At 46.2% G+C, this 27,982-nt stretch overlaps 1 protein-coding gene across 1 annotated transcript; it reads right to left on the bottom strand.

Annotated features, from left to right (window-relative positions):
• On the bottom strand, nt 1-27,719 carry CDRT4 (CMT1A duplicated region transcript 4). Its single transcript, XM_059671639.1, has 2 exons — nt 27,695-27,719; nt 1-519 (listed from the first exon to the last, which is right to left on the bottom strand). Exons 1-2 carry the CDS (start codon nt 27,717-27,719, stop codon nt 77-79), a joined length of 468 nt encoding a protein of 155 aa, XP_059527622.1. The 3' UTR covers nt 1-76.
• Nucleotides 27,720-27,982: the final 263 nt, after the last annotated feature.

A 27,982-nucleotide genomic window follows, 5' to 3' on the forward strand; every position in this document is an offset into this window, starting at 1 on the left:
CATAGTGAAACTTGTGGCAAATGAAGCTTAATTGCTGTACAGTCTTGGAGGGTTGCAGGGACTGCTTGCTAAACATTTAAATGTTTCTCTTTGCTGGCCAGAAGTGAGCTGATGGAAGCATCCTCATCAGAGGTTTTCGAGAGAAGATGATCTTGTTAAAGTTTGCAGTGGGACTTTCTCTGGAATCCATTTGAAAGGGCTCTGGGATGATGGTGGGACCTGCAGCCGATGCTGAAAAATCACTCCACACTGACAACATGGTCTCTGACTTCGTGTCCTTGAACACCATTTTGCCAGAGGTCTTGGATGACATTTTTCTTTTCAGATGGATGATACTGGGTGTCCTGCTCTGCCTGTGAGTCCATCGGCTTTCCTCCAGAGCCTGCGTGAATTCCAGTTCTCTAGCTTTGCTTTTCTCAATGAGTCTTTTCACCATCGGGGAGGTATATGTGACATAGGCCGGCCAGGGGTCTTGTTTTTCCAGCAGTTCCAGGGGAAGCCCAATGTTTTCTGTGAGTTCTACCAACAACAACAACAAAAAAAATTAGGTAATTTAGAGGCTCTCACAGAAAATAATTCAATTCTTCAAAGAAGGGGAGGGTATAGGAATTAAATTTTGAATGTCTTTCAATCCAATAATAGCTGTCCCACACCTTTGTTAGGGGGAATAAAATCTAATCCAAAATTGGGAAACACAATGACATTCCATAGAGCATACTAAGTAAAGAACAGCATGGTAGTGGAGAGTAGGGAGCTTGGATCACCCAGGCTGGGTTTCAGATCTTTATATAATATCAACTTGTTTAGCTCTGAACTTCTATTGTTGGACAATAAAAATGGTTACCATAGGCTACTGTAAGGATTAAATAACATGATGTATTTAAGGGCTTGGAACAGTGCAATTCAGGGTATGAACATACGGGCTTCTCACTTCAACTGCTTCTCTCCCACCTTAACAGCTGTGAACCTCCAATAAGTGTCTTTATTTTGTCTCTTTTTTAAAAAGTATATTTTAAAAATATATTTTAATTTTAAAAAATCTTTATTGTTGAGAGTATTACAGATTCCCCCTCATATACCAATTTGTTGATTTGATTCTCAGAATCCTTTACTGTTGAATCCCTATAAAGTATTTTTTATTTCAGTTAGTGTATGCTTAATTTCTGACTGGTCCTTTTTTATGTCTTTGAAATTCTCACTAAGATCCTTGAAAGTCTCACTAAGTCCCTTGAAGCTTTCATTAAAATCCATGAGCAAACTTATAACAATTGTTTTAAACTTTGTCTAGTAATTTCGTTGCTTCCATTTCATTTAGTTCTTTTTCTGGAGATTCCTTCTGTTCTTTCATTTGTGACATTTCTTTGTGTCTGCATTTTGTCTGCTTCCCTGTATTTAGTTCTATGTATTAGGTAGAGCTGCTATGTCTCCTGGAATTGGTAGAGTGGCCTTATGTAGTAGGTGTCCTGTAGGGCCCAGTGGCTCAGCCTCCTCAGTCACCTGAGCTGAGAACTCCAGGTGCACCCCTGTGTGGGCTGTGTGCACAGTTTTGCTGTAGTTGAGCCTTGATTACTGTTGGTGTCACTGGAAGGAATTGACCTCTAGGCCAAATGTCTGGGAGGACCAGCTTCAAATACAGTAGAAGATCTTCTTTGCAGGAGACACCCCTATGGAGTAGGACTTGCTTGAGTGGGGCTTTTATTTCAGAGATGAAGTGGGAGGGACAGAGAGACAGAAACATCAATGATGAGAGAGAACCACTGATCAGCTGCCTCCCGCACATCTTCCACCAGTGACCCAGCCTGCAACCCCGGGCATGTGCCCTGACCAGGAATCGAATTGTGACCTCCCGGTTCATAAGTCAATGCTCAACCACTAAGCCATGCTGGTTGGGTTCAACCAAGTGTTTTAAACCTTTCTAAACCTTATTTGCTGCATGTAAAATGATGATTAGCATAAGATCAATTTAGGGATTTCTATGGATTAAAAGAAAGAATTTATGTAAAGCTTTAGCACCATACCTGTCCAGAGAACTTCTGGTTTTCTAGAATTCATTAGTTTATATGTTCAATTTTGCCACCTCTGTGGCCTCTGAACAGTTAAAAGTACCATGGAGCATTTTTGTTCCCACCTGCCAATGCCCATTGAACAAGTCTCAGGTGACTTATAAGAAGTTTCCCAGGAAATGCTGATGATGTTGGTCAGGAGACCACACTTTGAGAACCAACACTCTGGGGAAATGCTCAAACTTTCATGAGCACTAGAATTACCCAGAAAGCTAGCTAAAGCACAGAAGGCTGGGTCCTACCCCAGTGGATCTGATTCATTAGGTCTGCTTTGGGGATCTGAGAATTTGCATTTCTCACTAACTCCCAGGTAATTTAGCTGGTCTGAGGACCATAATCTGAGAATGCCTAGTTTAGACTGAATAATGATTCTAAACTTTCTTTAGCTGACTTGTTCATGTATGAAACACTCCCCTGAAATAAGCAATTCCCAGGTGTTCCAACCTTTATCCTTCTACTCAAGGAAGCTTTGTGGAATACAAGTGAGTGTTGTAACAGGAGCAGGCTCAAATTTCACTATCTTTATAAAGTGAATTATTTACAAATGTTAGCCTGTTATTATAACAAAAGATAGAATTTTAGATATTCATTCTTACTCTTTTTTTTGATTAATTAAATCTTTATTATTCAGATTATTACATTTGTTCCTCTTTTTACCCCCCATAACTCCCCTCCACCCAGTTCCCACCTCACCCTCCTCCCTCACTCCCCACCCACTGTTCTCATGCATAGGTACATGATTTTTGTCCAGTCCCTTCCCGCATCTCCCTCACTCCTTTCCGCCGCAAGAATAGTCAGTCCACTACCTTTCTATGCTCCTGATTCTATTATAATCACCAGTTCATTCTGTTCATCAGATTATTCACTTGATTTTCAGATTCACTTGTTGATAGATGTGAATCTATCACATCTATCACATTTGTTGTTCATAATTTGTATCTTTACCTTTTTCTTCTTCTTCCTCTTCTTAAAGGATACCTTTCAGCATTTCTTATAATACTGGTTTGATAGTGATGAACTCCTTTAGCTTTTTCTTATCTGTGAAGCTCTTTATCTGACCTTCAATTCTGAATGATAGCTTTGCTGGATAAAGTAATCTTGGTTGTAGGTTCTTAGCATTCATCACTTTGAATATTTCTTGCCACTCCCTTCTGGCCTGCAAAGTTTCTGTTGAGAAATCAGCTGACAGTCTTATGGATACTCCCTTGTAGTTAACTGACTGTCTTTCTCTTGCTGCTTTTAAGATTCTCTCTTTGACTTTTGCTCTTGGCATTTTAATTATGATGTGTCTTAGTGTGATCCTCTTTGGATTCCTTTTGTTTGGGGTTCTCTGCACTTCCTGGACTTGTAAGTCTATTTCTTTCACCAGGTGGGGGAAGTTCTCTGTCATTATTTCTTCAAATAGGTTTTCAATATCTTGCTCTCTCTCATCTTCTGGCACCCCTATAATTCGGATGTTGGTATGCTTGAAGCTGTCCCAGAGGCTCCTTACACTATCTTCATGTTTTTGGATTCTTTTTTCATTTTGCTTTTCCGGTTGGGTGTTTTTTGCTTCTTCGTATTTCAAATCATTGACTTGATTCTTGCGATCCTCTAGTCTGCTGTTGGGAGTCTGTATAATATTCTTTATTTCAGTCAGTGTATGCTTAATTTCTAGTTGGTCCTTTATCACAACATCGAGGGTCTCATTAGATTTCTTGTAGGTCTCATTAAGTTTATCGGCAGTTTCTAGAAAATTCTTGAAAAACCTTAAAAGTGTGGTTTTGAACTCTATGTCCAGTAGTTTGCTTTCCTCCATTTCTGTCATTTGTGTCCTTTTTCTTTGTCTACGCATTTTTTATGCTTCCCTGTGTTGATAAAGTGGTTTTCTGTGCTAAGTGTCCTCTAGGACCCAGTGGTTCAGCCTCCCCAATTACCTGAGGAGGACACTTTTGGTGCACCCCCCTGTGGTCTTTGCGCACAGTCTTGTTGTAGTTAAGCCTTGATTGTTTTTGGTATCACTGGGAGGAATTGACCTCCAAGCCAATTGGCTGTGAGAATCAGCTGTGTCTGCAGTGGGAGAACTTCTGTGCTGGACACACCCCTCCAGGGCAAGACTTGCTTCAATGGGGCTTTGGTGCTCACTGAGTCTGACCCCTGAGTGCGTCCTTTATGGTTCCCCGGAGCTGCAAACTGGATGGTCCCACTCTGACCTCTGGGTACAATGGCTCTGGATCTCTAGGGAGGTGCTAATCTAGCCTTTGCCTGAGACTATCCAGCAAAAGCCTCCCTGCAGGGCTTGGGTGGGGCAGGTCCCACTGGATCAACAGGGTGGGGCTAGCAGTTATGGCTGCTCTCAGAGGCCCCACTTCTCAGTGTCCCAGTAATTGCTGCAAGCCCATCTGAGAGAAAGCTGCCTTCGAGTTCTGACCGATGCCAGACAGTCCCGCCTCTCCCGTATGAGTCTGGGTCTCCAGAGACTCACCCAGAACTGAGCGAGCCTGAGACTCCCTCCCGATTGAAAACAACAACCGCACCTTCAGCCACCAGCCTGCTCCGTGTGCGCCTCCATACCTTAGTATTTTATTTCCGCACTGCCCTTCCTCTGAGTCTCAGTATGCTTTTCTCTTTCCTTCTAGTTGTAGAATTTCCACTCAGCCAGCCTTGCTGTGGTTCTGGATGATGTCCGTTCCGTCTTTTAGTTGTATTTTTGAAGTGGTTGTGCGAGGCAGCAAACTCCGGTATTTACCTATGCTGCCATCTTGGTTTCTTCCCATACTCTTTTTTTTAAGCTAGCCTTTGTCAAACCTCTGATCCAGGCCTGACAGAGTCCCTTTTATTGCCTTAGTGAAAATCTTTTATGACAATACATTCATAGGAGAATTCAGTGTCATTTTTCTGAGGCTAGGGAAGAAGTAATGCTCAAATAGTCCTCTAAACTTGAGAGTTTCACATAGTCATTAAAAAAAAAAAAATTGGAAGTGAAAGCATCTTACTTCTTCTAAGACCTACCATGGGATCTCAGAATTTCAGTGCATCATTCCAAGTTCCCAGTAGTATAGAGTATGACCTCCAGGGTCTCCCAGCCCACACTTGTCTATCTACAATGGAAGAGAATGCTTGGCTTATTTTCCATATTTGTAGAGCTGGTAGGAATGTGTTTTTACTTCATCTCATATGTTCAGTAGGATTACTCAATCATGCCAGATGGTGAAAAGAAAACTGTCTTGAGTTGATGGTATTTAGGGAATTTTGGATAATTCCCTTTATCCTTCCTGCTAAGTTTCTAGTTAATGAACCCTGAAGCCTCAATGAAGTCCAGTTATTAGTAAACTGTTTGTTTCAATAGTAATCTACAATTGTATAAGTCACCATCTTGCTCAAAACCTTTCACCATATATTTCTGGACCCTACAGTAGCCCTCTGGCCAGTAGCACAATTCTAGAAAATGGCAAGTTTGTCTCCTACCTGCTGATCCAGGAATGAGGAAACTAGAAAACCAAAGGAGGGAATGTTTGAGACGGCCTTAGAATGCATGGGGAGGACTTGTTGGAAAATAAGAGGAGAGAAATAATTGACATTAAGTCTGATGACAAGCTTTAGGCTGTGACAAAGATTCCATTCTCTCTGTAAATGAAATGTAGACCAGCAGTCTTCAGATAGAAACAACCCTGATTGGAGGGCAGAAGACACAACACTGATGTGGTTTCCGTGTTTCTCTCTCAGACACAAGGCCCATGATCCATCCACTGGGTTTTCAACCCCAGCTCCTCCCCATCCCTACCCCATCCAATCTCTTATCCCACCATTTCCAGCATCCAGCCTGATATGCTGGGTGTGACCTAAATAAATTCAAAGGAGTGGCACTTGCCTGGAACCTAACATGAATGTGTGACCTTGATTATGATCCTTAACTTCTTGGGACTTCTGTTATCAAAAAAGGTGAGGATGAGGAGAAATTCCTGTCCTGCTTCTCTCACAGAGGCACTGCTGTTATAATTAAATATCTGGAAATAAAAGTGCTCTAAACCAGTGATACCTCAACTTTGCTGCACATTGGAATTACTAGGGAACCTTTAAAAATTCAAATGCCTGATTCCCACCCACAATATTGTGATTTCACTGGAACGGGATGCAACACAGGCATCAGAATTAAATTCTTAATGCTAATGTGCAACACAACTTGGGAACTGCTGTTTAAAATCTAAACCAAAAAACACTGAAGATTTATAGGATATTTGCTATTTAAGAAATGGGAAGCAGATCCAGGTCATTCCATTCCTCTGGCAATTCTAAAATACATTTTCATTCAAGAATGCTTTGTTATATATAGTCAGTACTGCATATCAGTGACCTTTAAATATTTAAGGACCATGGAGCATTTCTATCACCACCTGCCTGTTCTGGAATTGACTTAGATTAAAAAAAAAAAAAAAAAAGCCAGTACCTTAAAGCACTAAGCTAAGAAAACTGTGGCTGTGAATGATATTCTCATGCAAAGCTCATCTCACCCTCTGTGGCCACAAGCTGCCTCCTTATCTCAGGAACCATCTTACAAAAGGACTTTGTGGTTTCCAAGCAGGTCTGATGGATGAATGCACCAGCATAAGTCAACCCCACTCAAACCGTTAGCCCCAATAATGCTATGGAAGTAGTGCCATTTGCAATCTCATGATAGGCAAGACATTATCTTAACCCAGTGTTTCCTAAGCTTGTCCCATAGAATGCAAGAATATCTCAGGATACTAATAAGTGTTAGATAAAGGGGGAAAACTATCCATGGTGGGGATTACCCTATATGGCCGCATTAGTTGTTTAATCCGGGGCACTATCGACATAGTCTATGGGGTGGTGGGCTATAAGTTTAGCAGATCTGTCCTCAGTCAGGTAAGTTTAAAAACTGACATGTTAAACAAATTCCTTTAGTGCAGGGTTTCTCAGAGCTGTTACTATGTTGACTTGCTCTGTAATCTCCAAAGGTAGATTGATTTGTAGCAGATGAAATGTAGCATCCCTAATCTCATTTGACCAGAGGATCCTTCATTCAGTCATGCACTCATTCATGGAACAAGTAACCGGAAAAATGTATGTGTGGATTCTGAGGTCTTTCTCCAGCCCTTGTTTCCAAACTGTGAGCATCAGAGAATGTTATAATATAGGAGGATGGAAGGATGAACTTGCTCAGGGAGTAGCTGAGTCTTTGATGGCTCACTTCCTCTGAAATCCATCTCAGAAGGTTGGTTCCTCAAAAGTGTCTATACCCAGAAGAACAATCCAGCATGAGGGCCTAGTGCTCCATCAGAAACCAGACTTATTTCCCTCTGTTGGCCTCTCTCCTCTCTTCTCTACTCCAGTCTTCAGCTGCCTTGTCTTGCTGTGTCTCAGCTCTCACTTTTTCCTCAGCCATACTTAAGAGTCTTGTCTTGGCCCAGAAGGACAATCACATTATCTGAAACAGGAAGCTGATGCAGTTTGTTTCACCCTGACACATCCCTTCAACCTCTCATTTCCTCCCCTTCCCTATTTCTTTGTCTGACCTCTGGCTGCTCCTCATTTATTTTTGGCTGAAGAGGAAGCTGCCACTTAGGCCAGAAGACTTTTCTCTATGATGCAGAGCAATGTTCCTGGTATGAACCAGCCTGGCACAGGGTCAGTGTGTTCTTCTTAGGGGTCTTCATCCCCAGTGCCCCCCACCTTACAGGCTACCCATAGGCTCTGACCCCTGCAATTAGACCTAGGAAAGCACAGTGCTCACCACAGACTCCCCATTAGCCCCACCGTATCACAGTTGTCTTCACCTCTTTATCTTGCCCCCAATCCCATGGAAGCTATGGAAACTCTTGCCATGGTCCCACCTCCACCTGAAGGCTCTGAGGGTGCCCACAGACAATGGTTTGATGTGCCTTTAGCAGCACTGATGTTGGAAAGCACTGGGAACCTTAGAACTGTTTAGACAGAGGGAAATGGGGATGTAGAGGGGTAAGTTGGTCTTTCAGAAAAGCAGAGTTCTCTGGCCCCTCCTTATGCTGCCCTCTTCTCATCCTCATTGCTATCCTTCCCTAAACGCACACACACTCCAAGGAGAGGAGGAACAAGCCCATTCTTGCACTCTGTTAAAAAGTCAAGTTGCACATGAAGGGCATCTTTAGTAGTTGTGAGCATGTTCTAATACAGACCATGTCTCTTTCTGGGGGAGCAATTGTCTCTAACCACATCTGGGGCAGGGAGGTGGGGAATCTAGTCAGAAGTGCCATCTTCTTTCTCATAGAGATCTGGCCTCATCAATTCACCACTTATGGTGGGTGGGAGGGGCACACCCTCCTTGTGGAAATGCTTCTGTATGCTATGTATTTTCTTGGAGAATTATGTGTATACCTTGAGAGACACAACAGTGGAGAGAGTTCAAGTGTCTATGACCATGCAGCATCAATTCATTCATCCATCCATGCATGCATTCAACAAATCTATATTGGTGGGGGCCCTGCTCCCACACAAAACACATCATGAATTCTCCACACTAACCTCTTGCTTTGACCCCAAGCAAGAGGTGCTTCTCAATGTCAAGATTCCACAAAGCAGGTTTGTTTCCCATACCAACAATTCAAATAAGCATAATCCATGTCTTCCTTGTCATCAGAATAAAGGAGACACATCCTTGTACATAGGTCAAAACAAGTCATATTAGTCACTCTTCAGATGGGTGTTGGTGTTCCCATGTGCTAGCCAATGCAGTAGGTACTGGGAACATAGAGCAAGAGGAGGCAGAGCCTTGGTTCAAGGAGCTTGCAGCCCCAGTAAGGGACAGACTCAGCCTGTATGGGGAGGATGTCAAGAAACAGGTTCAAGAAGAGAAAGTGGTGCTGGTGAATCTTGAAGCACAAGACCATGATGGGCAGTGGGTGTTAAATGTCAGCCAGCCTCAGTGTTTTCAGGTCCTGAGTGAAGTCCTTCTTTGCTCAGTGGCCACATTTTCATCCAGTATGCAATTCACATGGGCTGTTTCCCAACGGTATATGTCTGCATCTGAACTATATTGTTGAGTGGGCTGAATAAATGCTTTACAAATTCACCACAGGAAAAAGTACTGAGCATTGTATACCTATCAAGTACAAATATGAATTTAGTTTTATACTGATCCAAGGAATATTAAATCATAAATATTAAAGTTTCCATTTTAAGATCTAATATGAAGATCCATTAGGCATAAAGCATATGTCCAGGTGATCTATAGATCAAGTTCAAAGTTTAAAATGAACATTTCAGAACAAGCCAAACAGGCACAATTGTAGGAGAGCCCCTCAGCCTGTCTCCTGCAGACAGTTTGGGAGGCAGTTTGCTCGAATGGCCAACAAGTAGGAAATATATAGAGAAACAGGCATTGAGAAGTGGCCCTGCAGCCCCATGTTCAGAAAACTGGACATGACAGATGTTAGGCGATGTCTGCTCCGAGGCCTTCCCTCTGTTGACAGCTGGATCCTGAGCAATGAGCCCATGAAAGTGCATGGCCTCTCGTGTCTAACCCATCAGGAAAAGGAAGTCCTGCTCCCTGGAACAATGGGGGCATTGTGCACCTAGAGAAGCAGGGCGAGACCGACAGTCATTTTCCCAGGACTTGCCTCAGCCAATGGACCAGGCCACCCCCTCCTTTAAAATGCTAAAAGCACTAGCAACTCAGGCCAGTGTCTGTTTTGAAGAAGGTGATTTGCCCAGAAGCAAAGAACTAAAGTAGCTGCATTCTACAGAATTCAGTCATTCCATTAGCATATTGACACCATGTCCTCAGTGTCATACAGTTACCCAAGCTGATGCCCAACTGTGAGAAAATCCATGCATTGCACATTGCACCCAACTCTTGGCTAACAGATATCCTCCAAATATCTATAATAATCTATAATAATAAAAGCATAATATGCTAATTAGGCCAGACAGCTGAAGTCTTTCTGGATAAAGCTGCAGCGGCTGCCAGGGCCAAGGGCAGGCAGCTGCAGTGGCTGGCAGTGGCAGCAGCAGTGGGGTAATGGGGCAGTGCCTTCCCCTGATTGGCCCAGTTGCCTCCCTCAGAGGGAGGCCAGACTTCGGCTTAGGCCTACTCCCCACATCTAAGCCATCAGTAGGACATCCCCTGAGGGCTCCCAGACTGTGAGAAGGGGCAGGCTGGGCTGAAGGACCCCCTAACCCAGCCGTGGGCAAACTATGGCCTGCGGGCCGGATCCGGCCCGTTTGAAATGAATAAAACTAAAAAAAAAAAAGAACCGTACCCTTTTATGTAATGATGTTTACTTTTGAATTTATATTAGTTCACACAAACACTCCATCCATGCTTTAGTTCCGGCCCTCCGGTCCAGTTTAAGAACCCATTGTGGCCCTCGAGTCAAAAAGTTTGCCCACCCCTGCCCTAACCCCATCCAGTGCATGAATTTTGGGCTTCTAGTGATTAAATAAAAAACTTCTAATGATTAGAGATGAGTGTTCCTGAGATGAACCACAATCCAAATAAATCACTTCCTGAAAATCAAGGGTTTGCACTTTGCCCTGAATTTTTTTAAAAACAAAAAAAAAGTACATCATTTGGGGATGAATCAAAGCATGGAAAGCTCTGAAGATGGTACTCAACCTGTTGAAATAGAAAATGGGGTGAAGGAGATGATCTCAATGCTGTCCATGGACAACTCTCCCAATGAGCAGAGCCCTACCCTCCTCCACCTGTGCCCCTGGCAGACCAGGGGGAGAAGCCAGAAGAAACTATCTCCCCTTCTAGAAGAGCAGTTCCTGTGAGTGCTATGTCAGCGAGGGCCAGGTGCATTTTGCTGTATTTATTTGTACGTGTTCTCATAATTGAAGTTATATGTCAGTATGGTAGAAAGTTTGGAAAAGGTTGTTTTTTGATCTTGTAACCTTGTTAAGTATTGCTCAGTCGGTGCCTGTGTACTCTCCTGGCTCTTACACAGCCATGGTCACCAAATGCACATATCCTTTTGAATCCATCATTTCTGCTCTATCATTATATTTTCTCATGTTCCTAAAGATTTTTCATGATTATTCTAGAGGCTACTTAATAATCCATCCAGTGAATAACCAACATTAATTGTGTCTCCATTGGGGAATTTTACAGTGTTTCCAATTTTAGCTTCCATAAGTAATAAGCTGTGTCTTTTAAAATGAAAATTGACCAGCACTCTTCCCCTATTTATAAACCTCTGTATAGCAAGGTGCTTGGCAAATGTTGGCCACCGATGGTTGCTAGTCTCCCAGAAAATTCAGTATTGCCAAAGCCACTGCCCCTCCCCCCCGAGAGGCGGGTAGTGTCCTCAGTGTTCCCCTGTCTTCATGAACAAGAAGCAGCGAGGGTATTTGCTGCATTGGTCCCTAGGGGTCCTCCCAGCTCCAAGGCCTACCATTCACTAGAGCACAGCCTGTAGTGATGAGATCAGACACTAAAATGAAATCTGTAAACAAATGCTCTAAGCACCAGTGTGAGGTAGACTTCAGGCAGGCAAGCTGGAGCAATAGCCCTATTGCACTCCAGTCATAGGAGGACCAGGGAAAAAGTGAAAAAGAATCAGCTCCCTGTGGCCAAGACCAGCTACGCACAGGGAATTGCCCCCAAAAGTATCTTACACACTTGGATGCTTTGTTAAAATTGTATGTGCCAGCAAAGAACTAACAATGGGATCAATGAAAAATACTCTCTGAACTTCAAGGTTTGGTGCCTAGAACTCATGCTGTAGGAGCCAAGTGAAGGTCACCCAACAACCTCGCCAAACAGGAGATGGCAAAATTATCCAGCCAATTGTCAAGACATGGTGTGTGACGCTTGAGGGGACCAAAGAACCCTGAGGAGCAAACCAATTTCCTACAGAAGCATGAGCCACTTAGGGAAGGGGCCACTGGTCTCAATTCCCCACCCCAGTCCCCAACTCTAATGAAGCCATTCCCATAACGTTGCTCCCAATAAAAATCATCGGTGCTCTTAATGAAATCCCCAAGCCATCAAGAAATTGTCAAATTGTGTCTCATATTTTCTATCGAGAAAGCAAGACAGTGTGGAAAAGATCCTTCTAATGTTTGCAAGTTTCCTGCCACACTGTGTAAGGGACAGGGCGCCATGGGCTTGGGAATGTCCATATCTGTTCTCTGAGAAGTGAATGGATAAAAAGAAGGGCTCATTGGCTATATAACTCAATGAGAGTGGCCCCTTTTGTTCCTGTTCACTCAGCAGTCTTCTGAAAATTGATATATCAAATAGCACATAGATATATGTCCCATTATAAATGATTACATTGGCATCCTAAATTATTAATCATTTTCTTTTTAGTTTGGTCAAAATTAATCACTTCCCAAAAGCTTTATCTCTGTGCCTTCAGTACCACTGAGATCTGGATAATTAACCAAAATGTAGTACTTGGAACCATCTTTCTCCTAAGAGATTCTTATTTCCAACAGCTTATTAAATAAGTGTTGCCTTTTCATCAAATTTAAATCTGTCCAAAACGAAGCTCAGTATTGTCCACACACACACTTCTACAAATGTCTCTGCCTTCACACCTGCTTCTGTCAATGGCATCACCATCCCTCCTGACCCTCAAAGTAGAAACTTAACTCCTCCTTCCCTCTTGTACCCCGAGTTCAGAGTCCATGCCCCAAATGGATCTTCTGACTCCTCTATTCTCTTTCCCCATAGTTTATCCTCCACATGACTACTGCAAGAATTATCATTTATAAATATATTCATCCATTCATTCAATAAGTACTTACTGAACGATTATACTGTGCCAAGCGCTACACCAGGCATACATTCTAAGGACAGAAAACCAACTGAGGAAAATCTGATCATGTCACACTTCTGGTCAAAACTTTCTTACTCTCTATTGCCTGTAAATAAAATGCACATTCCTTAGCAAGACCCTTCAAAGTGTAGTCCTAGGAAACTTTCCCAATCTTGGCCCCTATCACCACATTTCATACACACACACACACAGCCACACATGTACACTCGACAGCCCAGTGACTCTGACAGCCCATCACCCGACCCTCACCAAGCTCTCAGGCCTTTACTTCTTGGCATGTCCTGTTGCCTTTGTCCTCAATTCTCTTCTGTCTCCCCACTTCTAAGGAACTGCATGTCCTCCAAAACCCAGAGTGCAGCTCAACTCAGCCACTCGGAAACCTTTCCTAAATGTACCCCCGAAAGATGCTGTTCTTCCCTGTGCTCTCAGAGGAAGACAAAAATAACTCTAGTATAAGTATCATTCCACATTATGTTAAGAAAATTGTCAGGGAACAAAAAGTGTGGGATTTGCTTGGAGTTTTGAGTAAACTGTTAAACTGAATCCAAAATCTGAAAAGCTAAGGATAAAAAGCTGCAATTTGGAGACACCACTACCTCCATACAACCCTGAGGCTTTCTGCCAAGAATGCTTTGTCAGATCATCACCAAAGGGACCCTCTCCCCCTGGTCCCCACAGGTCTGTCAAGGGAGTGCTATTTGCCCCCTCACAGCTTCCAGGTTTCTGGACCCCAGATGGGTACTTATCCCCCGTCTTCTCACTGCCATTCTCAAACCATTTTTCTTCCTGCTTCTTTGAAGCTCATCCACCTTTTGCTGCCAGCTTCTGCCCTCTGGTTCTTACCCTTAGTCACTGACAATTTGACCGCCTGGACACGGCCTTCCTTGGCACTTTTACTCTGACCAGCATCGGTAGTTTTGTCACCATCTCATAAATGACTCATACAAATCCTTAGCCCAACCTTTCTTGACCTACTCACTTCCATTAAAATGGGGACAATATAGCAACTAATACGTGTCTTCCTCTCAGTCTTTGCCACCCATTCCTGTAGTTAGTCCATTTTTCTCATCATCACCAATAGCTGCATATATCCACAGTCTCAGCTGTGAGCACCCCATTCTGTTACCGCTTCTATCCTTCCAGCTCACTCCCTCAAGCAGCTCCCAGTCTAGCAATTCCTCTATTTCAACCCACTAATTCTACCTTCCTCTCTCAGTCACTCCTTCATGTCCTCATTTCCTGCTTTATCCTATTTAAATTCCATGGTCTCTCCTTATAATCTCTTGCAAAGGACCTTAAACCCACATATCCTGCCCCTACCATATTTGCATGACCAAGCCCAGTGCTAGTGAAACCCAACTGTTGGGCTCTCCTGAGTGTGACCTCAGCAGCTGAACATGCTGGGAGAAAAATGCACCCGCTCTATCGTCTCACAGAGAATGATAATAACTACAGTTCCTGTGACATGTTCCTGTGGGTAGAGTCTAAGCACCTCACCTATATTAACTAACTTAATCCTCACCAAAACCTTATGTATTAGATGCTACATTACCTAATTTTATAAGAAAGGAGACTAAAGTCCACAGGGATGTTAAATAGCTCATCCAACATCACTCAAGGTTTTCACTCAGGTTGTCTACCTACAGAATCCTTTTGCTTCCTGCTTCTCTAAAAGTCAGTCAACACAACTAGCCCAGCCTACTATCCCCCTTTCCAAGTCTTTTCACTTTCCCACTCCCTAAACAACTATTCCAAACCACCTCAGCACCTCCTTCTCCCTCTCACTCTCAGCTGATATCCTTGCCTCGCCCACCTTGGGGAAAAACTCAAGAATTCATCAGGAACTCCTGTATCTCTCCCCACCACCACACTGCCTCCTTCCCACTATGATGTGCTTATTCTTATCAAAAAATGTTTCTCCATTGCAACTCAGGCCCCTCCAAGATGCAATGGCCCTGGATATAGTCGATCACTCTCATGTTCTTCAAACATTTTCCTACTTGTTTCCAGACACCACTTACACCTATGTTCCTCCCACGCCACTCACCGCCCTTCTTCTCAGTCTCTATTGATGATTTCTGAGCTCCCTTTTTTTTTTTTAATTTTCACCTGCCCCCAGGGTGACATCAGTCAGTTCTGTGGCTTTACATCTCATCTATTTGGCAAATCTTAATTCTAGCCTGATCCTTTCCCCAAAGACCAAACTTATATATCGAACCGCCATCCATACATCTTCATTTGTATAGTATCTAGGATGTCAAACTTTTCATGGTTTAAACTCTTAACCTTACTCCCTAATATGTTCCTTTCCAGTCTTTTCCATTTCAGAGAGAGATGCCATCATTCAGCAAATTGCCTCATTCAAAAATCTGAGTTGTCTTTGATTTCTCTTGCTTCTTCACTTAGTATAGTCAATCCATTATTCTCCCCCCACCTTCCTCTACCATTATTTAACTTCTCTATATCGCCAGTCTTATCCAAGATATAAACATCTACTCATTGGACTACCAAAGACCTGCTAGGTGGTCTTACTTCCACTTTTTCCCCTTTCAATGCCTTCTCTACAGAGTGATAACTTTTAAACAAAAATCAAATTAAATCCTCCTGCTGCCAACACTCCACAGAATTCCCATTCCATTTAGGATGCAATGCAAATTCTTTACTTTGGCCTACAAACCCAGCCAAGGAGTTGAGTGGCTCCTTTCTGTCCTTGTAGCCTCAGTTGGTGCCATTCCCATCATTCACTACACCAGCCTCCTTGGTCTTTCTTGCCTTCTCACACACACCAAGTTCGTTCCCATGTTAGGGACCTTCTCCAGCAGGTCCCTCTGCCTGGATGTGTGTTTCCCTTATCTTCGCATGGATGGTTCCTTCTTATAAGTCATCCTGAATGTGAACTCTTCAGTGAGGCTTTTCATGACTGCCTAAAGTAGCTGCCAGTTGCTACCACATCTTTTATTTTCATTCTCTGCATAGCACTGTTCCTGCTGGCATTCCTTACGATTTTCTCATTTGTTTATTTCCTCTTAACCAACTAGAAGGTAAGAACAGGGATCTCATTGATCACATTCATTGCTCTGTCCTCAGGCACTTGAATCAGAACCATTAGATGAACAGGTGTTACTGCAATTGCCAGAGCAACTTCCCCTGGGATTGCCAAGGATTGCTGGGAATCCAAACTTTAGGCAGCCACACACTTGCACAGGGAACCGTAGACTAGCTGGCTGACAGTAGCTGCTAGTGATGAAGGTCAACTGGCAGAGGTGGGTGTTACCCTAATAAACATGAAAAATAAATATAACTAATGGGATGGCCTGGATTCAAATCCTAGCACTGTCACTTACTGCTTTTAAGTGGGCAAATATCTCTCTCTCTCTCTTTCCCTCCCTCCCTCTAGGATTTAGCTTTCCCATCTGTAACATGGGAACAACATGCCTCCTTTGCAGGAAGACTGTAAAGACTGAATGACTGAATAAGACCCTGCCTGTGAAGTGCCCAGAAGAGCAACAGATAGGGACTTAGAGCCACAGCAGTCAAGGATCGCAAGTAAAGTGCAGCCCTATCTGATACGGAAAGTTCCTGCGGCCTAAATGTACTGAATTCAAACTCCGCTTTTCTTCTGAACCTCCATGTCCATCCTCACTGGTCCAGTCTGTGCTCCATTCCCACCAGACCTGGCCAGGTCTTACCACCATCAGATGCAGCACCCAGGGTACCTGCCACTTGCTGTTTTCTTCCCTCAGAATGACTGTAAATGTACTCGTGTGGCCCCTGCTCTCCAGTCCCTTTCTCTCTCCTTCCAGAACTGCTCCTATGACTGTCCTTAGGGGAGGCCGGCCAGCCCTCTAGGTAGGCTTATCCATAGCCAACGTTCTCCCCCAAGGCCCCCATGTGTCATCTACTTAGGACCGCCCATCTATCTCTCTATTTCTCGTTGTCTACTTTCAGGACTAATTATGGTCCAAACCAAGGCCAGACTGACTTGCCTGGTTCTGATCTCCTCTAGGGCTCACTTCTGGCTGGAAGCTTTGGTAGGTCCCTGGTGAAGCTCATTTCACTATGTTTCTGAGAAGCAGAATGAAGGGGGTAAACTGGCAAATTATAAATATAATGTCACTATTATGGATTGTTTTGTGGGAAATGGACAATTACATATATAGGAAACTATTGCCTATGGTTTCAAGAGAAAATAACAATTATCAATTTCCCTGGAGGCCAAGAAAGAGGCCTTTTGAAATTGAGGAGCGATATTCAGTATGTTCTAGGCACAAATATACTCAGGTGGTATACAGTGAAACATAACTGCTAACCATGTAGGAAATAGGTGTGGGCAGCATGCCAGGAGATTTTGAAGTCCTGATAAAAAGAGTTTTTGTTGAGTCAGAAGTCCAATCAAACAACAAGGCCTGTGATGTGTCTCATTGGCACAGCCGTGAGATGCACAGAATCCTTGGAAATCTGGGAACAGCCCTTCACAGAGTGTGTCCTATCGCATGGCTGCCCTCACCCCGGCGAAAGCCTGGCCTTTAGCGTCCACCTATGTGTAGCATGGCAGAAACCTAGCTTGCTCCTTGCTGCCCTTGTGGTGTTTCTGTGATGTTATCACATATGTAGCTCAATATCTCAAGAGGGCAACTAGTAAGAGAACTAGCCAAAGTTCCTGATAAGGAAAAGCTGCAAATTAAATAATTGTTTGGACTTTGGAGGAAAGTGTAGCGTAAAATTAAGAGCGTGTGTTCAGTACAGGCCAACTGCTTCTTAGCTGTGTGAGTGGAGATGAGATGCTTAAACTTTTGAAGTCTTATTGTTCCCATCTGTAAAATAGGGACAATAACAAGAACTATCCGTGGGTTGCTCTGAGGATTTTTGTCATGAGATAATTCACATAAGGCATTGAGCACAGGGCCTGGGTGTGTGGTGAGAGCCCGTCGGTTAACTACTGTCAACATTAGTATGTAGGACTGTGGTATCCTCCACAATGTCAAACAGCCGGTCCAACTTTCAGGCTGGAGCAATTAGTAACAGAATGCATCCCACCAAAAACAGGTCAAAAAGTGAAGATCGGGAAAGAGACTGGAACAGCAGGTGTCAGGAGATGGACTCGGGGGACCCTGAAACACAAATACTACCACACTGCTGCCCCCACATCTCACTACCCGACCCTGCCCGCCCCACTTTGCAGATCCGAACAGCCCTCTGTATACCACTTATACCCTCTGCTCACAAAGCACACCCTCTGCAGAGCATTATTGACCTTGAGCAGTTTGAGGCATCTGTGTTCCCTTGTAGACATGTGTCCACATGCACATGTAACACAGAGCCCTGAGTGGGACATATGAATGTTCTCTGGGATGAACCACACACCAGCATGCACAAACATGTACACACACACACACACACACACACACACACACACACACCCTGTGTGACTAACTCGAGTCAGCAGCCATGTCTCCCATGCAGCCTCCAGCACTGACACCCCCCTCCTAGCTGAGTTCTATGTCCCTTCTCAGGTCTCTGCAGCCTGCTCTAAAATGACTTAATGAGTGACACTGGGCCAAGAAGTCTCGCCAAATTCCTACTGGGAATAATCTGGAGACTGAGGAATGCAGGCAGTGTTAAGGGGGATGTGGGATGGAGCATGGGACTTAGAGTCAGGAGAATTGCTTTTGAAATCCAGCTTCACCTATTTATGTCTAATCTTGAGGCAATTTTTAAACTTTCTGAACTTCAGTTTTCTTATATCCAGGATGAGAAACACCCTGCCTCAATAGATGTTTTGATAATCCTGTTGATTCAGATAAAAGCACTTCATGACTGCCCTGGTTGGGGGGGCTCAGTTGGTTGGAGCATCATTCCCTGCACCAAAAGGTTGTAGGTTTGATTCCCGGTCAGGGCACATACGTAGGTTGCAGGTTCAATCTCAAGTGATCAATGTTTCTCTGAGAAGTCTTCTGGATGCTAGGACAACAAAGCTCCAAGGAGTGGACACTGAACTCGCTCCCTCTGCCCATCATGGCCACTGGCTGGTCAGAACTGCTTGGCAGCCAGCCCGCAGGCTGCACAGGCTCCACAGCAGCTGGGCTCACGGTGCCTCAAGGAGGCAGCCTCCAAGATGGCCCTATTGGTTCACCTCCTGGTGCTCACATGCTGATGAAATGCCCTCTTGAGCAGCAGCTCACTTCTAACAAATACAATACGCAAAAGTGCCAGGATGCTACTTCCGAGATTAGGTTACAGAAGTTTGGCTCCCATCTTGAACTCTCTCTCCCCCATTTCATTCATTCTGTGGGAAGCTATACGATGAGCTTCCCTCTGGAGAAGCCAGCATACCAGGGGACTGAGGGAGGGTGCCAGACAACAGCCAAGAACGGAGGCCCTTCATGGAACAGGCTGTGAGGACTTGATCTCACCAATAATTATGTGCGTGTGGAGTGGAGCCTCCCACAGCTGAGCCTCCAGGTGAGACCACAGCCCCAGCCAGAACCATGCCCATCTCTCCTGCAGACAGAGGCACAGAGCAAGTCACACCCAAATTCCAGGCACAGAGAAACTAGGACAAACGTTTGCTTCAAGCAACTAGTGTGGGGTAATTCGTTACACCAGACCCTTACCTGACATTCAGAGGAAACTCCTGCCACGAGGCTGCACAGCGAAGGGCTTTGCACTCTGCCAGCTGTGGGAGCCACTCCACTGAGTAACCACTCCTCTCTCTCACCCCCACTCCCCACTCCTCTCACCCCATCTCTACAGGACAAAACCGTTGCTATTGAGAGGAGAACACAGAGTTATAAAATAGCAAAAAATGAAGCCGTCGTCAATTTTGAAGCAGCCATCTTGAAACGGCAGACTTACTCACTCTGCCAGAGGGGTTGGGACTGGAGGGAGGGATGGGACAAAGTGTGAAGGGGATGCAGAGATGGTGCTAGGGTGCCTGCTTTGCACATTACCTGAGGAGCACAGGAAGTTGAAATTTTAATGGTTTGTTTTAAAACCAAGTAAACATACCCTTGGCATCAAAATGACTTTGTGAAAGCAGCCAGATCAAATGACAAGTTCTCTCGGGGAACTGTTCTATCCAACCCCACTATGTAAATACTAGAGGCCTGTTGCATGAAAAGATTCGTGCAATAGTCCTTCCTTTCCCCTGGCTGCCGGCACCGGTTTTCCTCTGGCACCCAGGACCCAGGCCTTTGCTCCAGCGGGAGCCACCTTCAGTCTTCGCTCTGCCGCTTCGCACCTATGTTTGCAAATTAACCACCATCTTTGTTGGCAGTTAATTTGCATATCTTGCTGATTAACCAATGGGAGGCATAGCGAAGGTACAGTCAATTACTATGTTTGTCTATTATTAGATAGGACTATATGGGCTCCACCCAGAGCCTGAGATCAGGGTTGCCACTGATCTTCCCTTCCTGATGTGCCTGCACAAGCTCACACATGCATATGTGCGTGCACACACACACACACACACACACACAAACACCATAAAAGGGGCTCTGGGGTGTGAGAGCACAGGGGAATGATGTGAGTTTCAAGGCCACTGTCAACCCCATGCCATACTCGCATTTGGCTGAATGGTGCTGGCCGGTGTGGCTCAGTGGGTTGGAGTGTCATGCCATACATTGAAAAGTCGTGGGTTTGATCCCAGTCAGGGCACATACCTGTGTTTCAGGTTTAATCCCTGGTTGGGTCATGTATAAAAAGGCAACTGATCAATGTTTCTCTCCCTTCCTCTCTCTCTCAAATCAATAAAAACATGTCTTTTGGTGAAAAAAAAAAAGAGGCTGAACAGCACCTGTGCAGAGGCTGGAGCTTCACCAAAGACTCCACAGATGCGAGTCAGCGTGGGTCCCAGTGTGTCCCTGAATGGTCCTCAGCCCAGAACATTGGATGAAGAAGCTGTTTGCTATGTGAAGTGGAAGAAAAGAGCACCATTCTCTTTGAAATGATTCTATTGGTTTCCTGAAGTTCTCGGTGTCTTTACAGCCATTGATTTATCAACACTTACAGGGAAGACTGTCTCTCATGGGTTGTGCCATCATTGATGATCTTGCTCAGCAATAAACCATAGCAGTAGGTATAGGCGACCACAGTCTCCAACCAGCACGGTTCTGAGAGCTTCAACCAGCCATCCTGGGGACAGGTCTTTCCAGCCTGACTTTCTATCCCTCATGTCATTAGACCATCCTGGGCCTCAGTTTCCTCCTGGGTAGAATGAGGACTTGGGTTTGCCACCCTCAGCTCCATCAGGCTCTGCCCTCCTAGCACAGCAGGCCCTGCCCTCCTGGCACAGCAGGCCCCGCCCTCCTGGCACAGCAGGCCCCAGAAACTGGATGCACTCACATTGCCAGGACCCATCAAATGAATCCCTCAGGAGCCCAACTCCTGGGTTTATACTGCAGAGAAAACACTGCAAGCCCGACCGCCAGAACTGGGCTGGCTTTCGGTCCCCACCGCATTTCAAGAGGAAAGCTGACTTTTGCTCTGAAGGGTAGAAATGCGAAAGCACAGCGAGAGTTCTGAGTGGCCCACGGAGCCAGGCTCACAGTCTCTCCATCCACCACATGGAATTCCAGACACTGAAGGCGCCCAGCGGGCCGGCTTCTACTGCCTGCCAGCTGCCATAGACCCTGGTCTGTCCGTGCAGCTGCAGCGTGGAGCCAGAAATCTGGAAGAATTTAACACCCGCTGGTTCAGACACAGGAAAACATTGTTCCAAGTAAACACTGGAATCCTCCTCATCACCCAGGAATGTGCAGCCAGCAGGGCTGAGATCAGCAGCGTCTCTGCCTGGGCTGCGGCCTGGGCAGGCCGGGGACTCCAGAGCTGCTTTCTGGCTGAGCCACAGTCAAGGCTGGGAGGTCAGCACATGGGCTTTTCCCCTTACAGCCACGATCCCACAGGAGCCCACAGGACCCAGCCTGTATGCAACAGCCGCAGGGTCCTTAACCCTGGGAAAACAGCAGGCACCTCCCGGTAGAGCTGAGCAGGTCAGGATGTCTGGGACTCTGGGCTCCTTGGCCTGCGGCAGGCTGTGAAGGAAGCACTTTTCCTGCAGGAAGAAAGGGGCTCTGTGCGCAGGGAGGGTGCAGGGAGGGCACAGGGCCTGCACCAGAAGAGGTGTGCATGATGGGCTGTGGCCACCAGCGGCCATGGTGCCTTGAGGGAGACCTAACTCACTCCACCTCTCAGAGCCAGGAGCCAGGCCACAGCGGTTTCCTCTGCCTGGAGAGCAGAGAGCAACACTTGAATCATCAGGGGCCACACGATGGCCCCAGAAAAATGTTATCCCTTAAGTCGCTGTGTCATTGTGTTCCTCTGCCTAACCCCCCCTGCCCCCCGCACAGAAAGCTGCAGGCATGAGCTGAATTGTTAAAGGATTCCTACAGTCAAAACAAAACCCTGCAGGTTAGAAAGAGCTCCCCAAGAACGCAGAGTCCACAGGTGGCTGCTTGGCCACAGGAGCTCCAAGCAGAGCCCTTGCAGGGCTGCCCAGGAGCAAATCCAGGGACAGCCTTTCTCTGACTCAGCACAGCTCTCACCTCAGCATCAGCCCTTAGGGGTCCACAGAGGTGCTTTTAATTCACTCATTTTTATGCAGATTTATCAAGTGCCTCCTAAGAACCAGGGAAGCCAGGGGGACAGCATCCCTCCTCTCAGGGAGCATGGGTTCTGGACAGGGGTCCTCAGGGTTAGGGGTCCTCAGGGTTAGGGGTCCTCAGGGGCCAGCAGCAGCAGCATCATGGAAGCATGTGAGAAATGCATTTTCTCTGGTTCCACCCTGGCCTACATCATACACTCTGGGGTGGGGCCCAGGGACTGTATTTCAACATGCCCTCTTGGTGATGCTGATGCCTTTGAAAGTTTGAGAAAGAAGTTTAAGAATCACCCAACCTAATCTGTGGTCTCCTCACTGGAGAACAGAAAAGCAGAAAGGTTAATGGTTTGCTTCAGGCACGTCATAGAAATGGTGCGTTAATATGCCCCTAGATTCAGAACAGCTATGCCAAACTGTGATGTCACTGGAAATGTTGATTCAAGTTTCAGAAACACTTCTTCACGTTGGCCACCTTTTACTGGTGGTTTCTGAGCAATCAAACAAGTGGGATGTCTTTCAGCTTGTGCCTCGTGGCTTCATTTGAAGGCTACTTTGAGAAGATGGTTGTGTTTGGGGTGTCCTCCTCACCTAATTCTTGGTGGGCATCAAGGAGATTATACCACCAGGTTTTCTAAGTTGATTTTTAAATGAAAGTGCCAACTGATGAAGTAAAATCTCAGTTGTCCATTCAGCAAATGTCTCTGATGTTGCCAAACCCAGTTACCTACTTTGCATTTACCACCCAGCTTGTCTGGCCTATTGCAGCGATGGAACCTCCGGCCACTATCCAAACCCCTCTTCCCCCAGGTCCATCCCTCCCCCTCTGCCTGGGGTCACCACCTCACTGCCTGTTCTTTCAGGCTCTTTGTTGGTTCCTTCTCCTCTGCTCCACTTCAGTCTGGGTGCCCATCTCTTCCCCAGGGCACCCCCTCTCAGGGTGACCTTATTACTGTGCCATGCTCCCACACATGTCTCCAGCCATGGACTCATATCTGAACTCCAGGATTACATAACAAATCCCCAACGGGATAGCTCTCCTTGGATATTGAAAGTGCCTCAGAACTACTCTATTACACACACACACACACACACACACACACACTCCACACCTGCTTCTTCATTGGTCTCCCACGTTTTATTAAACAGCACAACCAACACACCATTTGACAAAATAGGAGTCTTTTTCAACTTTCCTTCATCCTCAAAATCCAATTTATCATCAAGCCAAGTCAACTCAGCCTGGGTATGAATGGATGTGGGTATGTATGTGTGGGTGTGTGGTGTATGTGTTTGGGTGGGTATGTGGGTATGTATGGGTGTATTGGGTATGGGTGTGAGTGTGTGGGTGTTGGGTGAGTGTGTGTAGGTGTGTATGAGTGTGTGTGTTTAGGTGGGTGTGTGGAGATGGGTGTATGTGTGAGAGAGAGAAAGGGAGATTCTCTTTAGCATCAGTGAGGAGACTTGGATTGAGATGGGGGAAGAAGAGACAAAAGATCAGTGTAGTGGAAAAACAAGGGGCATAGGCGTGGGGAGGCTTAGAGCCTTCCAGTGTGAGTGGAACAGTGGGCCACAGGGTCTGGCTGGAGATGAACGCAGTGTCTGAGATGCACTGCAGGCAGCCTGCACCTCTCAGCGGCCTGGCCATCAGCCCGTGGCTTTAGGCTGTAATTAGCTAATTAGCAAATTGGCCCTTGTCTCTCCAAGGCCAAAAGCAAGTCTCTAAACCCAGAACAAAATCATTCTTTCCCATGTTCCTAAAAACTTTAAGAATTACAAAGGTAAAAGGAACATTTGTTTTAGAAAGAAACAATGGAAATTGAAAATCAAAGTAGGCCAAGTATTTCCAAGGCAGCCGGCCTGACCTCCTAGCACACATTCTAGAGTCTGGTCTCAACTCACTGTAACTTGACAAACCTTTCTTCCTTTCTCATTGATTCCCTAGCACATTCCAAACAGCTGCCCATGGTGAGCCGTGGATTCACTGCCTGCCTTCTCCCTCCACAGCAGACTCCCCTCCAGGCCACATACTGGACATGAGGTTGGCCCATTCAACTTAAAATACCTCCTCAACACCTTCCTATGAGCCTATCTTCCTGCCTGCCTACCTGTAGGTCCTGTCATCAGAGATGTGGTGGTCTGAGGGAAACTGGGGCTGGGGAAGTCCCTTGATATCCGGGGAAGAAGTAGGGCAAGGGTCAAGTGTGTGGCCAGTAGCTGATGGAAAAGTCTGAGCTGAGATGCATAAGCTGACTGAAGTTTGAACAGTGAAGGGCCAAGTCAGGAGCAGACAAATCAACATTGAAGGTCAAACACTCAGTAAAGTCAGAACTCAGACAGAGCCCGGGACCATCTGAGAATATGTCATGGGAGTTCAAGCGTGGACCTTGGTATCAGATGATGCTATGTTCAAGTCCTGGTTCTGGCATTAGCCAGCTGTGTAACTCTGGGCTAGTTACTGACCTCTCCTCACCTCATTTTTCTCTGGTAAAGTGGGGATAGGATGGGCAGGGGGATAGGCATGGGCATGGGGATTGGTATAGGAAAGGGGATGGACATGAGAATGGGGATGGGAATAGACATGGGGTTGGACATGCGCATGGGGATGGGCATAGGAATGGGGATGAGAAGGGGGATGGGCACAAGGATGCTGATGGAGATGGGGATGGGCTTGGGGAAGGTGAGGAAACGGGTTTGGGAGTAGGAATGGGCATGGATATGGGCATGGGCAGGGGTGAAGACTCATGTGCTAGGCAAGATTTCAAGTACAACAGATACATCCATATCCCAATGGATCCTGAGCCTGTGAAAAGCAGAGACTTAGCCCTGGCATGAGTCCCATGAGGAAGTGAACATACACGGGTGCATGAACAATAATACTAAGCTCACCCGGGTGTCCGCCTTTTCTAAGCTTGCTTATTCTGTCGGCTCCTTTGCTGGTGGAGTCCATTCCCGACTGTGACAGCCCCAGGTGCTGGGGTCTCAGCTCTCTCCAAGCCTGGTACCAATCCTGATGAGAGCAGTTGGGCTGATGCCCATTTTCCTCTCTTGGTCCACACTCCTCCAGCCTCTCCCATCTAGCCTCGCTCCCGGCCTCCTCTCCAGCATTGCCAAGTGTCCCTCTCCACTTCCCCCTCCCTTTCTGCTTTCAAATATTCCCAAGTCTCCCGCTCCTCTGAAAAATTCTTTCCTTGACCCCAAGCTTCCTGACTTCTATTTTTCTCCTTTTCTACCAAAACTCCCAGGGAGTGGCCTGGGCCAGCTGCTGCCCTTTCCACACTCCCCAGGGCCTCGCAGCCTCGTGTCCATCCTCGACTCTGACAGTCACTGCAAGAGGAACAGAGGGCATAGCCAGCAGGGGCCTCTGGAACACACAAACAGAGACACACACAGACACACAAACACAAAGGCACATACACAAATACACATAAACACATGTGTACACACAGAAATACACACAGACACACATGCACAGAGACACACAGATACACACAGAAATATACATAGACACAAACACACATATACACTCAGGCACACATAGAAATACACAAATACACACAGGAACATACATACAAACATGCACACACAGACACAGACATATACAGAAACACAGGTTCACATGTGCACATGAACATACATGTACTGGGACACACGTGGAAATACACACAGAGACATAATCACATACACACAGAGACAAACACAGAGAAACAGACATACACATGCACCGACATACAAGCACATAAGCCCATACAGACACATCAGAAATACACACAGACACCCACACTCACCCATCTGATATGGTAGCCAGGGGGCCCTCAGTTCAATTAGAGATGAGGAGGAAGCTGCAGGCCACCCCACCCCAGCCTGAAGACTCCAGACCTCCGATGTTGGCAGCAGAGGATGAAGTGAGGGTGCTAGAGCTGCCCCACAGGGCAGATCGTGTTTCTGGAGCCTGAAAGTTCCACAACTAGAGCACTTGGAAGACGTCAAGAGAGTGAAGTGCTTGTCAGGAAGCTTAGAGGGAGACTGTGACCCTGAAACCCAGAAGGTCAACAAAAGACACACACACACACACATACACACACAGGCACACACAGAGAGAAACAGGAGCCACCGCCCCTGTCAGCATGGAGCTGATCGAATCTGAACCCAGAAACTCCGGCTTCCCATGTGCTTGCCCTTCCTAGTCTTTCTGCTTCTCTCATGCTGACTCAATGAAGCGCAAACAAGTGCCAAACCAGAGCTGCCAGCACAGAGTGGCCTCTGGGTCTCTGGATGCCAGGAACACCACCCTGAGTGGTACCTGGGGCTGGGCAGAGCGGAGAGGGGAGCACCTCCTCACCCATAAATAAGTCTCCTGCCCTATCCTTACTCCACAGGGCCTGCATTGATCATAAAGTTTATGAATTGTTCTTATTTACTGAGACTTTTTTTAAAAATATATATTTATTGATTTCAGAAAGGAAGGGAGAGGGAGAGAGAGAGAGAGAGAGAGAGAGAGAGAGAGAGAGAGAGAAATATCAATGATGAGAGAGAATCATTGGAGTGAATCATTGATCAGCTGTTCACATGTGCACACAAACATATATGCCCCCTACTGGGGATTGAGCCTGCAACCCGGGCATATGCCCTTGACTGGAATCGAACCCAGGACCGCCCCCCCCGCCCAGTCCTCACGCTGATGCTCTATCCACTGAGCCAAACCAGCTAGTGCTACTGACACTTTGTATTCTGTTCTTAGATATTTTAAAATAAGCAACTTGAATATTCATTATTACTTTTTAAACTCTTCTGTTCGTGTGACTGTTGACCATCCTCCAAAGAGCTGCCTCACAGAACAGAAAAGTCCCTTACCTCCTCGCTCACTTCTCCCTGGTGCTCAACTCTCTCTGGACACCAGGCATCACAGGGGGGACTCGACTCGCTCCCTCACCCCCACCATCCAGGAGGAAGCGTGGGTATGTTACGTGTGTGTGTGTTCCTGTTTAAATAGAGTTGTCACCCTGACTGCACTGTGGGTTCACCTGACTGTTCCTCAAAGCCAAGCCTTCTGCAGACAGCTCATCAGAATCAGGGAGCTGAAGCCTGGCCGTGGGATGTTTCGGGGCCCCAGGGGCTGTGCCCGCAGAATGCCGGGCTCCGCCCTCCTCCACCAGCAGGAGGCTCCTGTGAAGGGCACGGCCCTGGGTTCCTGCATTTTTAACTTCACCTTTGTTCCCACCTGGACCACTACTTGACAGCTTCTGAGGTCCCCATGCTTCCCTTACCTGAGAGTTTTCTGAGGTTCCCCATGCTTCCTTCAGTGTCTTGATGGTTCCTTCAGGTGCTTGATCCCACTTCCCCGTTGGTCAGTTTCTTTGCTGCTGCCAGCCATGCTCTCTCTGCCACCACAGGTGGTCCAGGAGCCTGAGTCTGCCGTAAATGGGGGCATTGTGACATCAGCAGTTGCCATGCGCCCACCCTTGAACCTTCTGTCCTGTTCTCTTCCTCCCCCGAGCCCAGCCTGAGCCAAAAACGCCGTCCTCACCTTACGTGCTGGGCCTTAGACCAGCTGC

Source organism: Myotis daubentonii, chromosome 16, assembly GCF_963259705.1.
Source record: "Myotis daubentonii chromosome 16, mMyoDau2.1, whole genome shotgun sequence".
NCBI lineage: Eukaryota > Metazoa > Chordata > Mammalia > Chiroptera > Vespertilionidae > Myotis > Myotis daubentonii.